The 13,061-nt window shown below is 36.5% G+C and overlaps 4 protein-coding genes across 6 annotated transcripts; 3 read left to right on the plus strand and 1 right to left on the minus strand.

Annotated features, from left to right (window-relative positions):
* The first annotated feature begins 494 nt into the window (after positions 1-494).
* LOC114355737 (prostatic acid phosphatase) lies at positions 495-5,148 on the plus strand. The gene is made up of 7 exons (XM_028308731.1): positions 495-701; positions 780-989; positions 1,189-1,284; positions 1,371-1,610; positions 1,750-2,050; positions 2,565-2,779; positions 3,206-5,148. Exons 1-7 carry the CDS (start codon positions 699-701, stop codon positions 3,356-3,358), a joined length of 1,218 nt encoding a protein of 405 aa, XP_028164532.1. The 5' UTR covers positions 495-698; the 3' UTR covers positions 3,359-5,148.
* A 766-nt stretch (positions 5,149-5,914) lies between these two features.
* On the minus strand, positions 5,915-9,203 carry LOC114355753 (uncharacterized). 2 transcript variants are annotated; one of them, XM_028308762.1, is made up of 5 exons: positions 9,018-9,203; positions 8,574-8,932; positions 8,298-8,484; positions 7,555-8,100; positions 5,915-6,527 (listed from the first exon to the last, which is right to left on the minus strand). In XM_028308762.1, the coding sequence occupies exons 2-4, from the start codon at positions 8,921-8,923 to the stop codon at positions 7,846-7,848; spliced, it is 792 nt and encodes a 263-aa protein (XP_028164563.1). In that variant the 5' UTR covers positions 8,924-8,932; positions 9,018-9,203; the 3' UTR covers positions 5,915-6,527; positions 7,555-7,845. The 2 variants fall into 2 exon arrangements, with proteins under 2 accessions (XP_028164563.1, XP_028164564.1); XM_028308763.1 differs by having other exon boundaries at positions 9,162-9,181.
* Positions 9,204-9,317: 114 nt separating this feature from the next.
* Mnat9 (microtubule-associated Nat9) lies at positions 9,318-10,319 on the plus strand. 2 transcript variants are annotated; one of them, XM_028308701.1, is made up of 4 exons: positions 9,318-9,481; positions 9,565-9,674; positions 9,794-9,850; positions 9,954-10,319. In XM_028308701.1, the coding sequence occupies exons 1-4, from the start codon at positions 9,405-9,407 to the stop codon at positions 10,295-10,297; spliced, it is 588 nt and encodes a 195-aa protein (XP_028164502.1). In that variant the 5' UTR covers positions 9,318-9,404; the 3' UTR covers positions 10,298-10,319. The 2 variants fall into 2 exon arrangements, with proteins under 2 accessions (XP_028164502.1, XP_028164503.1); XM_028308702.1 differs by having other exon boundaries at positions 9,794-9,846; positions 9,954-9,968.
* A 1,844-nt stretch (positions 10,320-12,163) lies between these two features.
* On the plus strand, positions 12,164-13,033 carry CNPYb (FGF signaling regulator protein canopy b). The gene has a single exon (XM_028308765.1). The coding sequence runs from the start codon at positions 12,237-12,239 to the stop codon at positions 12,882-12,884; it is 648 nt and encodes a 215-aa protein (XP_028164566.1). The 5' UTR covers positions 12,164-12,236; the 3' UTR covers positions 12,885-13,033.
* Positions 13,034-13,061: the final 28 nt, after the last annotated feature.

The following is a 13,061-nucleotide window of genomic DNA, read 5'->3' on the forward strand; positions in this document are numbered from 1 at the left end:
ACAAGTCAATAACCTTTTTTTTTCGGTTCGATCTTCCTTTTCTGAAAAAAAGGCAAAGACATACTGGCAAGTCGCCAACCCATATTATCAAGAGCAGTGTCTTCCATTTGCCAAGCTATAGCGCAGGCGGCACCGGGGACCTTAGAGAATAAAACTGACCTTAGCAAATCAATTTTCTTACTAGCCGGGGACAGTAAGAAAATTTATTTGCTATTTTGAAAATAAATAAAATAATAAATCAGATCCGACTAGAATGTTACCCTAGCGGTATCAGTTTTCTTCAATAGTTACTGTAGAAATGGCTGAAGGTTCTAATTATTAAACTGAATAGGGCTCTAATTATTTGCCAGGTGATTTTTGAAACAAAGGAATATAAAAAGATATCAATTTGCTGGGGTAACGCACTGATTGAGCAGATACTTGATATCTCCAAGCTGTTACTTTGATCAATTTTAAAAACAAACTTGACTATGCTGCCTTTGACATTAATGACATTGACAGTACTATTTTAGTCTTTGTTCGCGTTTTCGCGATCGTAATTTATCACAGAAGAGTGTTAAATTATTGGCTTTGTATTAATTTTTAAAGTGTTAAAATTAATCTCTCCTTAAGCTTAAAGTCCAAGTAGTTTAAATTTATTTAGTTTTCAATTGTTTCTCTAAAATCTACTTGGATACTGGTATCGGAAACTGTAATCGATGGTACGTACTACGTTCCTTAGAGTTTTCCATAAATAATGAATAAAGTTGGCTCAAAACTCATAATGGCTTTGAAATTAGCTTTCCATGGAGTACGATAACGACGACCACACGTGGCGGAGGCCTTCGACGCCGAAGGTGAGCCAGTCGCGATGCCAGCCCATCCCGAAGCGGTCGACGACGGTGGCGGTGGTGGTGCTTGGGCTGGCGGTGCTGAGCTGCCTGCTGGGCTACTGCGTGCTCAGCGAGACCCTCCCGTACGAGTCCAAAACACTGCGGCTTGTCGTCATTGTGAGTTCTGCTACTTTACACACAGAAAAATTTAATAATAGCGTTCTTGAATCCTTGGAAACAAGTTTGTAACTTGTTTAGATACGATTAATTTGCATATACAGTATTTAAATAATGTAATATTTATGTAACAACACCTTCAAGTTCCGAATTTTGCTCCCCAAATATAATTAAACTGTTCTGTATTTTTAATTTCCAGTTATTTCGTCATGGTGCAAGAAATCCTACTCACACATACAAAAGTGATCCATTTAAAAATTACCAATGGCCTGATGGACTTGGCGGCCTAACTAATGTGAGTTTGTGTTCTAATTTAAGTACAGTTCTGAACTACAATAATAGCAATCACTCAAGACTTAAAATCACTTCTTTATTTTTCAGATTGGCAAATTGCAATTGTATGAGCTTGGAAAAAAATATCGGAATTATTATGCAAACTTTTTGAATGAGGAGTACTATGAAAAGGAAGTGTATGTCCGTAGCAGTGACGTGTCACGGTGTATGATGAGCGCATACACTTTTCTTGCTGGATTGTACCCACCGACAGAACGACAGATGTGGCATCCTGAGTTGCCATGGCAGCCTATTCCTGTTCATTCACTACCTCGTGAGCTTGATAATGTAAGATATTAAAAATAATGAAAGCTAAACATAAAATACAATAAAACTTTAAACATGTTAACTAGAAGTAAAAGCTAAACTTCTTTATTTAGAAATAATAAATTGCAAAATTCATATAACATTGTTTACTATGTTCTAGATAGTAGCAGGCACCAAGAAATGCAAGGCCTGGAAAGCCATGTATAAAGAGTTGATGGCAGAAAAGAGTGCTGACCCAAAATTCACTGAGCTATTTGATCATCTGAGCAAACATACAAACCAATCTGTACATGAAATTGTAGAAGTGGATTTCCTTTATAGTACACTTCTAACACAGCAAGAAGCAGGCTTGAAAATACCTGAATGGACCAGAAATGTTTTTCCAAACAAAATGCGAATGCCGTTTATGCTCAGCCTAGCACTGTTATCTTACAATGAAACATTGCAACGTGTTCAAGTTGGTATGCATAACTTTTTATGCTCTACATTTTTTAACTTCCCCAATATTCTTTTGTATTCAGGTTTTATCACATCATGATCATCTAAACATCTTAAACTTGGTATTTATGGGACACCATGTTGAAATTTTTTGTATATTTTTTTCATATCATATCAAAATNTGTATATGTGTTTTGTGTTTCATTTAATGTTTTAGTGTCAGCATAATTTATTTTATTATTTTTAATTTGCATTTCCAACTCAATATGATATTCTGTGGAAATCTGTAATTAGCTGTAAGTTTTATTCAATACTAATGTATAATATTACCATAATGTATCGCCTTTGATTTCCCAAATAAATAAAATAAAATAAATCGGTTCAGTGGTTTTGGCGTGAAAGAGAGACAGACAGACAGACAGAGTTACTTTCGCATTTATAATATTAGTATACATAGATTATAGCTCTGCAAGCAAGTAGCTAACAGTTAAATAAAAAAACTAAAATTAGTTTTAATTCCAACATTTTCTTCCCCAGGACCGCTGCTGGGTGAAATAAAGCGGTCATTCTCCGATTGCGTGACGCACACCAACGTGGACCGCTCGCTGTTTGTGGTGTCTGCGCATGACGTCACGGTGGTGTCGCTGTGGCGCGCGCTCGGCCGCCGCGAGCTGCTCGAGCCCGAGTACGGCGCCAGCATCGTGCTGGAGCTCCACGAGGAGGTCGAGGTCAAGTCCACGTTCTTTGTGAAGGTTGGTGTTACGTCGGATGCTGTTTATAAAGTCTGGTCGCCGAGCACATAGAATTTCAGCCAATGACCCCAAGCTACCCATCCTTATCGCTCGCGCGTAATTATATTGCTGTCGCGCTCGCACACTCACTGCAGCCGCTCGTCGCACAGTTGCGACAGCAATATACTTACGCGCGACTTTAGCACTGCAAACCACACTATACATTGACCGTTCGTTGTCGTGGTGATGATGCACAGTGGTGGCGCTTTGTTTACGGAGCCAGCATCATGCTGGAGGCTAGACGTCAGTCAAGGTACCTAGTTAGTGAACATGTGAATCAATTTGTTTAAAATGTCATTGGCGTCATTGTTTTGGTTTGAAACATAAATTTTACCTAAAAAGTATGAAAATTATTATTAATCCAACATTTATTTCTGTTAATTACAGGCATTCTACAGGAATAATACCAAAGTTGAAGTACCCACGGAATTGAAGTTACCTTTTTGTGATGACCCCTGCCCTTATGATAAATTCGTGGAGCACCTTGATAAGCTCATTCCTGAAGATTGGGAGGCAGAGTGTCAAAACATTGTGCCCTGAAGAGATGCCAGGAGATTTTTGTCAACATACTAAGGTATGGAGTTTGAAGGTTGTCTAAAATATTCAGTGGGTACATGATATTGTTCATTTAAATTTCCAGGATACAATTGCATAATCTTAATTGTTGATTTAACCAGGAATGGGTGTCATGTACCCCAACTAAATGTTATGTCGCGATAAGTTCTGCGTCATGAAGAAAGTGAGTTTCAATATCATAAGCACAACTTAACAACACACAAAAAAGAGGAAAAGGATTGTAAGAACTTTTAAGCATGCAGAATTTTTTGGAGAGATTAAGATCACAAACACTATAAGTATTTACTTGAGGAGTAGGATTAATTTTAAACAACAAACGTCGCTTGTAACTGTTATCTGCAGCAGTCCTAAAATAATAAAATAGAAATCCTACTGAGAATGGTGCCCAAGTGTTTATTTACAATCTCAATTTGTGCATAAAATTGAATGTAGTTTTGTCATAAACCATAATCCTCATATTTATTTGTTTGCAAAAATTATACATACACAATGTATGTATAACCAGAATTACATATACGTAATGAAAACCAACAGATACGTAAACTGTTTTTATAAAAGTGTTTTTACAATTTGCCAGTGCTCAAATCTTTAATCACCAAAATTAAACAAATGTGCCATTGTGAGTCGTCCACTCATAAAACATTTTAAAATTATTAAAAGATATTTTATTTGTGACGAATATTTAATTAGGAGTTATGAAGTTGTTAATTAATATTGATGTAAGAATTTTATGGCATTTTAATAAATATGTCGTAGTCGTAACCGTGCACATTATGTATATTGAATCAAGAGTTACAGAATATTATTTTTTTAATGAAGATAATTAGGATAGTATATTGATTGATGTTATAAAAGATGTTGTACTGTTGAACTGTTTAGCAAATTAATATACATTTTATAGTCATTGTGCTTATTTATAATAGAGTCAAGAAGTTCAATGTTGAAGTTTTAAAAAATGCATTCTGTATTTTAGGCACATTTAAAAAAAATTGCAAGAATTTTAACAATGAAGTTTTAAAAAATGCATTCTATATGTTGGGTAGTTTGTGGCAAAATGAAAATGATTTAGTACAACAATAAGAAGGCCAGAATTTTGTGTATGCTAGTAACAACATAATGTTGTTTTAAAATATTACTGTTATGTGCTAGATTAACAATGCAGCTTATGTGTATGTGATACCAGTATAAAGTTAGAAATATATTTAATTATTAAGTCGATGTGTAGGCTTCCTAATCTCTCCTATCTATAGTGAATTAATGTTATGACCGGGCTATGTCCAGCTCAAGTTTGTCACTGAAACTTAGGAATTTTGAGGTTGAAATATGTACACACCTTTTTCAAAGTCAATACATGAATGCATCATAATGCCCCAGAGTTGTTACCTTATGAGTAATTATACGTTTTTTGTAATGAAATATCTACTATTATAACTTAATGTAATTGAAAGAGATTGTTCAGTGTTTCTGGATACTTACAGAACAGTTGCTTTTACCAGCAAGTGCTATATTTTTTCATGATATTTCATAATGGTGCATTCACAAATCTAAGATTGTACATATTAGGGTCATAGTTACCTGTCAGGAGAACCATTTACAGATGTGTGGGGTGTAAAATGATTCATATTACACTGTGCAGCTAAGAATATTAACAGTACTATGAAAATGTGATCTGTGTTATAATATACAGTTATTAGAGCAGAACTACATTTTTGTATTTGTACTACCTGCGATCTTCTAACTGCCACATAGAGAACTGATTCATAGACACCACACATCTCTAGGTCTATGTTCGTGTCTACAATTCACATGAGTTTTTAGAGGTAATGTGTGTCATTTGCCCAGTGCTTAGTACCAATGGACACAAGTGCTTCACCATCTTTTATAAAATTTAATAGAATCTATATTGAATGTCTTGAGCTTTCGTGTGTCTATAAATGTAATCGAATATTCATTGTACCTTATACCGAATTTAAGAGGATGTTCTTAATTTATATAATTTAGATAAAACCATTCCACTGTTATAGACTGAAATAAAGAATCACTGCATACTTTTAAGTTACCATAACCAATTTAATGTTAGGATAGGGTTTTAATTGAAATGTTGTTGTTTTGTACTGTGTACTGTAAACTGTGTTAATAAAAATATATTTTATAGCCTGACCAGGAACATAAAAACCCTGGCATAGAGGCGCGTCAATTGCATTTGATAGTGCAACACTGAGTACAGTCGTACCTGTGTTAAATTAATAGGCTAACTTTATGTATCAGGATTCAGGATTACGGGCTAATTTGACATTTTCATGAATTAACGATAAAATATTATTANATGTCTAAAATTACTCTTATTTTTTATATCATGCTGAATACGAATTATTACCTATTAGAGGATTTTTTTACTGTCTGAATCTATATTTTAAAAAGCATTCAATTTGGTAGGTAAGGTAATACCCTATTCACTTTAACGATGTCGGTAACCAACGATATTATCGTTGTTAGTTCACTATGAAATTAAAAAATGAGTCATATTATATTGATTTAATAAAAAAGGTAAATATTAGACATTTGTATAACTATGGTAACTTAAAACTAAGTTGGACGGCACAAATAAAGCTCGCATAAATATTTATAAAATAGCTTGACGATGACGACGCGACGGTGGTTTAAATGACAATAAGTATAAATATAACACCCAAAAACGGATGCGACAGTCTTAGTTATTTTAAGAAGAATTACTCTTCGTTGTGCATTTCATTTGCATTCTTTAAAATAGTGACTACTGACTGGTCCCTAAGTAAAACATGATAAATTTTTGTTCTAAAATTACAACACATAAAAACCTAATGCTAATACATGTACTATACATGATATGTACTTAAAATTTAAAGCTAAATAAATAATAACTAAATAAGTATAGCTCATTGTAAAAGTGCATCAAGAAATCAAGACATCAAAAACAATACTTGTCAAAAAAACCAATTCTCGCAACTCAGTTGTTCTACGGTAAAAAGTTGTGAGATCCATGTAATACCAAGTCCAGGCCAGGAAATCGTTAACGTTTTACATAAATATATTGACTTGGCCATCGCACTAAATAATTTAATTTACACGTGTTTTCATGCGATGGCCAAGTCAATAATTTATGTAAAACGTTAAAGATTTCCTGGCCTGGACTTGGTATTACATGGATCTCACAACTTTTTACCGTAGAACAACTGAGTTGCGAGACTTGGTTTTTTTGACAAGTATTGTTTTTGATGGGATCTCATTTCTTTTTGTATTTTGTAGACAGCAGTTATGTATCTAGAAAACTGGACCGAAATTGAAAAATTTTACTCGACTTTGCGGTTGCACTGCCGTGCCCCCAAATATTTTCGTTTTTCCTTGATTGATACACCAAACACTACTTATATTCCAAAGGACATCATCCATTTTGGTCCAAAATCAAAAGTGCCAGCCAAAAAATAAAAGTGCTGTATTCTGATAGAATACGTCCGCCTTAGCATTTATTACTATGGCACCAAAGCTGTAGCACCACTGTGCATCGTAGTATTTGAGTTCTAAAAATATATGAAACGACTGACTTTGATCTAAGTAAAAAGTGCTACAGCTTTGGTGCCATAGTAACAAATGCTAAGGCGGACGTATTCTGTCAGAATAAAGCACTTTTTTTATATTGGCCGACACTTTTGATTTTGAACAAAAAATGTATGAATAGTCGATGACTTTTAGATCTCAAATACTCGACGCACAGTGGAGCTACGGCTTTGGTGCCATAGTAACAAATGCTAAGGCAGACGTATTCTGTCAGAATACAGCACTTTTTTTTGTTGGCCGGCACTTTTGATTTTGGACCAAAAATATATGAAACGTGGATGATGTCCTTTGAAGCTTCTAGATCTGCTAGAAGTGCCTTAGAATTTTGATGATCGGTGAGTCAGTCAGTGAGTGACAAAATTAAGAAACTTTGACCCGTTATAATTCTTAAACTACTGGTTCAAATTGAATGAAATTTGAAATATACCGTGTCTTTACAATGCCTGCATGGTTACTGAAAATTCAGTCTTCTAGTTTAATCCACAACGAAGTTACAGGGGGTCGAAAATGGCCTGAATTGCTTCGAGAAAAGGATGGTACGGCCGTGCCGCTTTTTTGCTCGACTTGGTGGGGATAATAAGTAAAACATGATAAATTTTTGTTCTAAAATTACGACACATAAAAACCTATATGCTAATGCATGTACTATACATGATATGTACTTAAAAATTTAAAGCTAAATAAATAATAACTAAATAAGTATAGCTCATTGTAAAAGTGCATCAAGAAATCAAGATATAATAATTTCCTAGGATTACTATCATGTAATACCTACATTATCTCTTAAACTAACATTATTCTTACTCAAGAAATGTTTTCTGTTTTACCTATACATCTGAAATAATGAATGATAGTTACTAATTGCCACAACATGTTAAAACATCCCTTTCTTTGTAAGCCCTCCGAGCCGTATAGATAGCTACCAATAACCACAGCGCAACAGCACACCACGACATGACCAGTGCCAACTGCAACGATACACCAGTATTTATGAAGTCACCACGGCGACTGTTAGGTGCATCCTTTTGTAAGTAATCCATAAAGTCGAAAATGGCTTGGCAGGACAGTCGAAAGTGGATCACTGACACATGGTCCCCAGTGGCCCGAAGTTCCTGGAATCACAATGCATACTAATATTGTAACTGCCTGTGTTGAATTAGTGTAGGTGTAAGGTTATTACTTAAATTGAGTATGTATTGCATTTTAAGATGATTAGGTAATGTTACTTTCAGTTAGTTTCATAAAATATAATTTTTACCAATGATTGAAGACAATACTAAAATCTAAGAAGAATTTATAATGTACTGACCCTTGCAATATATCCTCTATATTGTGTACAAGTCCTCATGAAGCCAGCAGTTATAAATGAAGCATGCCCCAAGTTGTAAATAAAGAAGATGGCAGCAATACAAGAGGTTGGTATCCAGCAATATATCACTGCGTCATTGTGGTGGCTTATCCTAGCCCTGGATGTTGCTACTATGGACTCTCCTTCACTAGAATGACAATAATAAATTGGTCATCAATTGTTAAAACTTTATTTATGTAAGATGTAAGAAAATTTTCTCTGTGATATTTTACTTACATTTCTTCCACAGTAGTTGATTTCTCATCCTCATACATGCCCACATTATTAATGCAAACTCTATACATGTGGAATAGAGCCATTATTATAGCATACACAATGATGGGCAAGGGAGCAAATATTGCATACAAGCAAGAGGATGAATGGCCCCCATTGAAATATTGTGAAGTGCTCACACCAAATAAGATGCAACCACAATTATTATTCTCTAGTGCTATCGACGGGCATGTGTCTAACGTAATTCGCCAGTGGTTGTAGGGAATCGCCAGGCATACTACTGACACCGTTAAAAATAAGGCCAATAGGCCATACAACCAGGTCAGCCTTCGTTCTGTTGCATATTGGTTCATGTTGAATACCTGAAAATAAAGATTGATTAGGACTCTGCTGATTCATTGTTATCTCTAATCAGTTTGATAAGGTTTAATATTCTGCTGTACTCACCACGTACTTTTCAGAGAAATGTTAAATGAAAATGTGTAAAAATATACGCATGTAAATTGAAAAGATAAAAAGGTATTACTTGATTCGTAAAAAATCGAGTAAAACTTTAAGATAAAACAAATTACATTAATTTTCTCGTCTTGCTTGTGTTCGGTGATTTTGTTTGTACTTTTTTTTGACAATCAATTAGAAAGTTCTATTTGACCGACTGTCAGTGTAGTCAATTTTAAGAATTTCAGTTCAACCTCTAATCCATATCTGTGAGTTCAACATACCATACGACTGACAGAAGTTAAAATAGCAGTCGAACCAAAAGTAGACGGAAAAAATTTTTGCGAACCAAAGTAAAAGTGTAAAATTGAATTATTTCTTTTGTGAACTACAAAAATGAAATTTAATAGTAACACCAAAATAGTGGGCACAAATGTGCTACTAGTTCCGTATGAAAAACACCATGTACCAAAGTAAATTCATAGATTCAATTATTAATAGGTTGGCCAATTTTAATTAACCACATAAAATACATTTTATCCATTTGATTTTATAGATATCACACTTGGATGACTAATAAGGAGCTCCAAAAACTTACCGCTTCTGAACCTCTAACACTTGAACAGGAATATGAGATGCAAAAATCATGGCGAGAAGATGATGATAGTAATGTTTCATAAAACTTCTATGCTTAATTTTTGTCGCATAAGACGGTTATTGCTCTTTCTAACTTTCGAAATAACTTGAAAATTGTATAAATTAATATATCTATTTCTTTCTTCCAGAGTGTACTTTTATAGTTTTGCATCGGGAGAAATTTAACGAAACTAATGATGAAGTAGGTTAGTTATAAAAAACTTTGTTGCTTTAAAATTTTTCGCTAAGGTAAAAAGAGCTAGCATTTTATCAATATCAGTCTTATATTTGTTTTTTATTTTTTTATAGAATCTATGATTGGAGATACAAATATATTTATAACAGACGAAGCTGAGGGAGTAGGTGAAATTGAAATTATGATTGCTGAAGATTGGGCTCGGCGACAGAAGCTAGGTTGGCAAACTGTAGTTTTAATGCTACTTTATGGAATACAACACATACACCTGAGCACTTTCGAAGCAAAAATTTCACTTTCTAATGAGATCAGTATACAAATGTTCAAGAAATTAGGCTTTGTCGAAAAATCAGTTAGTGACGTGTTTCAAGAAGTCACATTTGAGAAACCTGTTGATGATGACTGGAGAGCTTGGTTGCTAGCACAATGTGTATTTGAGATACAAGCATACCATTAAAATGTGATTTGACTGAATTTCTACAAGCTTGCAAGAACTCAATATCACCTGTTCAAAGTAAAAGAAAATGGAAGAAGTTTTCAGCTTTCTATTTTACAGTCCAAGAAGACCTAGACTACAATATGCTCTACAAGGTTAGACAGAAATAGCAATGATGTTCACAATATTAACTACTACGAGTCCTAACGTATAATTTTTGAATAAGATCTAATAAATATGCATTGTGGCTCGTAATATTCCAGTTTAACTTCTACACTACTGTATTATCTAAAGTAGGTGTAGCTTCGAGAGTAGGTAGTCACTGTTTGTTAGAGTAGTACATTGAAATAGTTCTAGATGCCCCCCAATCGCTTGATACTAGTTTGCTAACTCGCTTTGTAGTTATACAATAATTATGGACACCCAGTCTAATATAGAGAGTGGTAGGTACACTCAGCTTATCGATGCTTATCAATGTTTTAATGTTTTCGTGTAGCAATGTTACCAGCAGGGCTCCCCCTATCACAATTTCCTGTATTTGTTTGCCTCTCTCGATCTTGCTGGCATCTCATCTCGAATGACAAGGATCTGAAATTCTGACTAGAAGCCTGCAGAAACGCCTAGTGGCCTAGATATTACATGCTTTAAGACGTGTCATCAGGGCCGGATTAACCATCTCGGGGCCCCTAGGCACAGCTCGTTTCGGGCCCCCCTTTTTTTGAAATGAAATGCTTTTGCGCACCGTCACCACTGCCGGAGGACAGGGTGGTGTGTGGGACTCCCGGCGCCCTAAAAAGGGCGCCCTAAAAAGGGCGCTGCTCCGTCCTGAAAAGGACGGGGTATACCCCTAAAACCTCCGCGGCGTTCCGTCATATCGCCCAAGTCACCCCCAGTGTCGCGACTATCCAGCCGTAGCCTTAGACTTCCGCGACATCACCGGCGACAGCTCGCCTATACGGCGGACCCGCACCCCCGGCCTGCTGGCCTCCACCTGGGGGCTGAGCAGAACGGTCGTACAACCGCCTTCTCCACCCCCTTCTCCGCCTGCGGAGCGATGAGGCGAGAACATCGTACTGCCGCTCGCGCTCCGCTTCCTCCTTCTGAAGGATGACCTCTTTACAAAAGAAGGCGACCGCCATCCAACATCCTTCACTTCCCAGCATGGCGTTGACCAGGTTCGGAAGCGAAAGATCCCGGCCCACGACCGCAGTGACCGCAAGGGTGTGCTGCACCGTGTCATCCGCCGCGCCGCATTTGTGGTACAGCAGGGATTCCTCTCGCCCGATCCTATGCAGGTACGAACCGAAGCAGCCATGCCCGGTCAGCACCTGCGCCAGACGGAACGTGAGGAACCCATGCGGTCGTTCCAATCATTGGTCCAGAACAGGACCAATGCCGTCCAGAGTGCGGCGGCCAAACTGCGCGCGAGTCATGTCTTCCTTCTTTCTAGCTCCCAAGGAGGAGTACCAGCGAGGACGCACGCCGCAGCATGCCCTACCGTGCGGTAGGTCCTTGCGACTTTCTGCGCTATGGCCCGCTGGGGCCNTATATAACTGTAGCATTATGTTAGAGTAAATTTGTTTTATGACTGACTAGCTTTCCGCCCGCGGCTTCGCCCGCGTGGAATTTTGTCTGTCACAGAAAAACTTTATCGCGCGCGTCCCTGTTTCAAAAACCGGGATAAAAACTATCCTATGTTCTTTCCCGGGACTCAAACTATCTCTATGCCAAATTTCATCAAAATCGGTTGCGAGGTTTAAGCGGGAAAGCGTAACAGACAGACAGACAGACAGACAGAGTTACTTTCGCATTTATAATATTAGTTGGGATTTCCGAACTGTATTTGAAAAAAAAAACCACTTAATTGACATTGACATTAATGACATTAGTAGGTATTATTTGTCATCGAAAATCGTATTAGTTTTGGGAGCAAAGTTGTATTTATTTTTATTGAAATAAAATGTATAAAGTAGCATTTTATCTACTGTTCGTTATAACAAGGTGCATGAGTACAAGTGATATTGATGTAAAAACTGAAGAAGATGTAGGAGTAAAATATGCGAATAGATGCGAAGTCTGCAAGATTCTGGCTACGGAACTGCAGAGTCGGCTTGAGGAGACCGGTAAAGTCCACGAAGTACTCGAAATCGGATATTCACTGGATGATGTACAACCTAAGAAGAAAATGAAGTACCAAAAGTCGGAATTAAGACTCATAGAATCATTAGAAGGCGTTTGTAATAAAATTCTAGAGTACAACATCCACAAAGAGAGACAGGACAGCACTAGGTTTGCGAAAGGAATGAGTCAAACTTTTAAAACTTTGCATGGCTTAGTTGACAAAGGTGTAAAGGTAGATCTTGGTATACCCTTGGAATTGTGGGACAAACCATCAGCTGAAATCACCCAAATGAAATCTCAATGTGAAAGTCTTTTAGAGGAAAATGAAGATGCTATTGAGGACTGGTACTGGAACCATCAGGGTGATGTAGAGTTAAAAATTCACTTGTGCACCAAACATGCTCTGCAGGGCACTGACGACTCTTGTCTGTACGAGACTCTGAACGACAAAGACAAGGGCGAGCGTGCGGACAAGTCGGAACTATGAGAGTGAATGACAAATACTAGTTAAGATGAATAGACTGCAGTGATTTTATGCATTTATCATAAGTTTTTGTAAATGGAATATACATTATCAATATTTGAATAATATTGATTATTTAAATAAATAATGTTATTGGGTACAATGAAACCTCATCAAGTAACTCTTATTTATTTCTGACAA

This window comes from Ostrinia furnacalis, unplaced genomic scaffold, assembly GCF_004193835.3.
Source record: "Ostrinia furnacalis isolate ACB-3 unplaced genomic scaffold, ASM419383v2 OfSCF2491, whole genome shotgun sequence".
In the NCBI taxonomy this organism is placed as follows: Eukaryota; Metazoa; Arthropoda; class Insecta; order Lepidoptera; family Crambidae; genus Ostrinia; species Ostrinia furnacalis.

Coding starts and splice junctions, on each gene's coding strand:
- LOC114355737 (XM_028308731.1), top strand. Junction 1,611..1,749: donor TACCTCGTGAGCTTGATAAT/GTAAGATATTAA, acceptor ACTATGTTCTAG/ATAGTAGCAGGCACCAAGAA. Junction 2,051..2,564: donor ATTGCAACGTGTTCAAGTTG/GTATGCATAACT, acceptor TTTCTTCCCCAG/GACCGCTGCTGGGTGAAATA.
- LOC114355753 (XM_028308762.1), bottom strand. CDS start 8,923: ATGAACCAATATGCAACAGAACGAAGGCTGACCTGGTTGTATGGCCTA. Junction 8,485..8,573: donor TCAACTACTGTGGAAGAAAT/GTAAGTAAAATA, acceptor TTGTCATTCTAG/TGAAGGAGAGTCCATAGTAG. Junction 8,101..8,297: donor ATAGAGGATATATTGCAAGG/GTCAGTACATTA, acceptor TTGTGATTCCAG/GAACTTCGGGCCACTGGGGA.
- Mnat9 (XM_028308701.1), top strand. CDS start 9,405: ATGAAATTTAATAGTAACACCAAAATAGTGGGCACAAATGTGCTACTA. Junction 9,482..9,564: donor GAAAAACACCATGTACCAAA/GTAAATTCATAG, acceptor TTGATTTTATAG/ATATCACACTTGGATGACTA. Junction 9,675..9,793: donor ATGGCGAGAAGATGATGATA/GTAATGTTTCAT, acceptor TCTTTCTTCCAG/AGTGTACTTTTATAGTTTTG.
- CNPYb (XM_028308765.1), top strand. CDS start 12,237: ATGTATAAAGTAGCATTTTATCTACTGTTCGTTATAACAAGGTGCATG.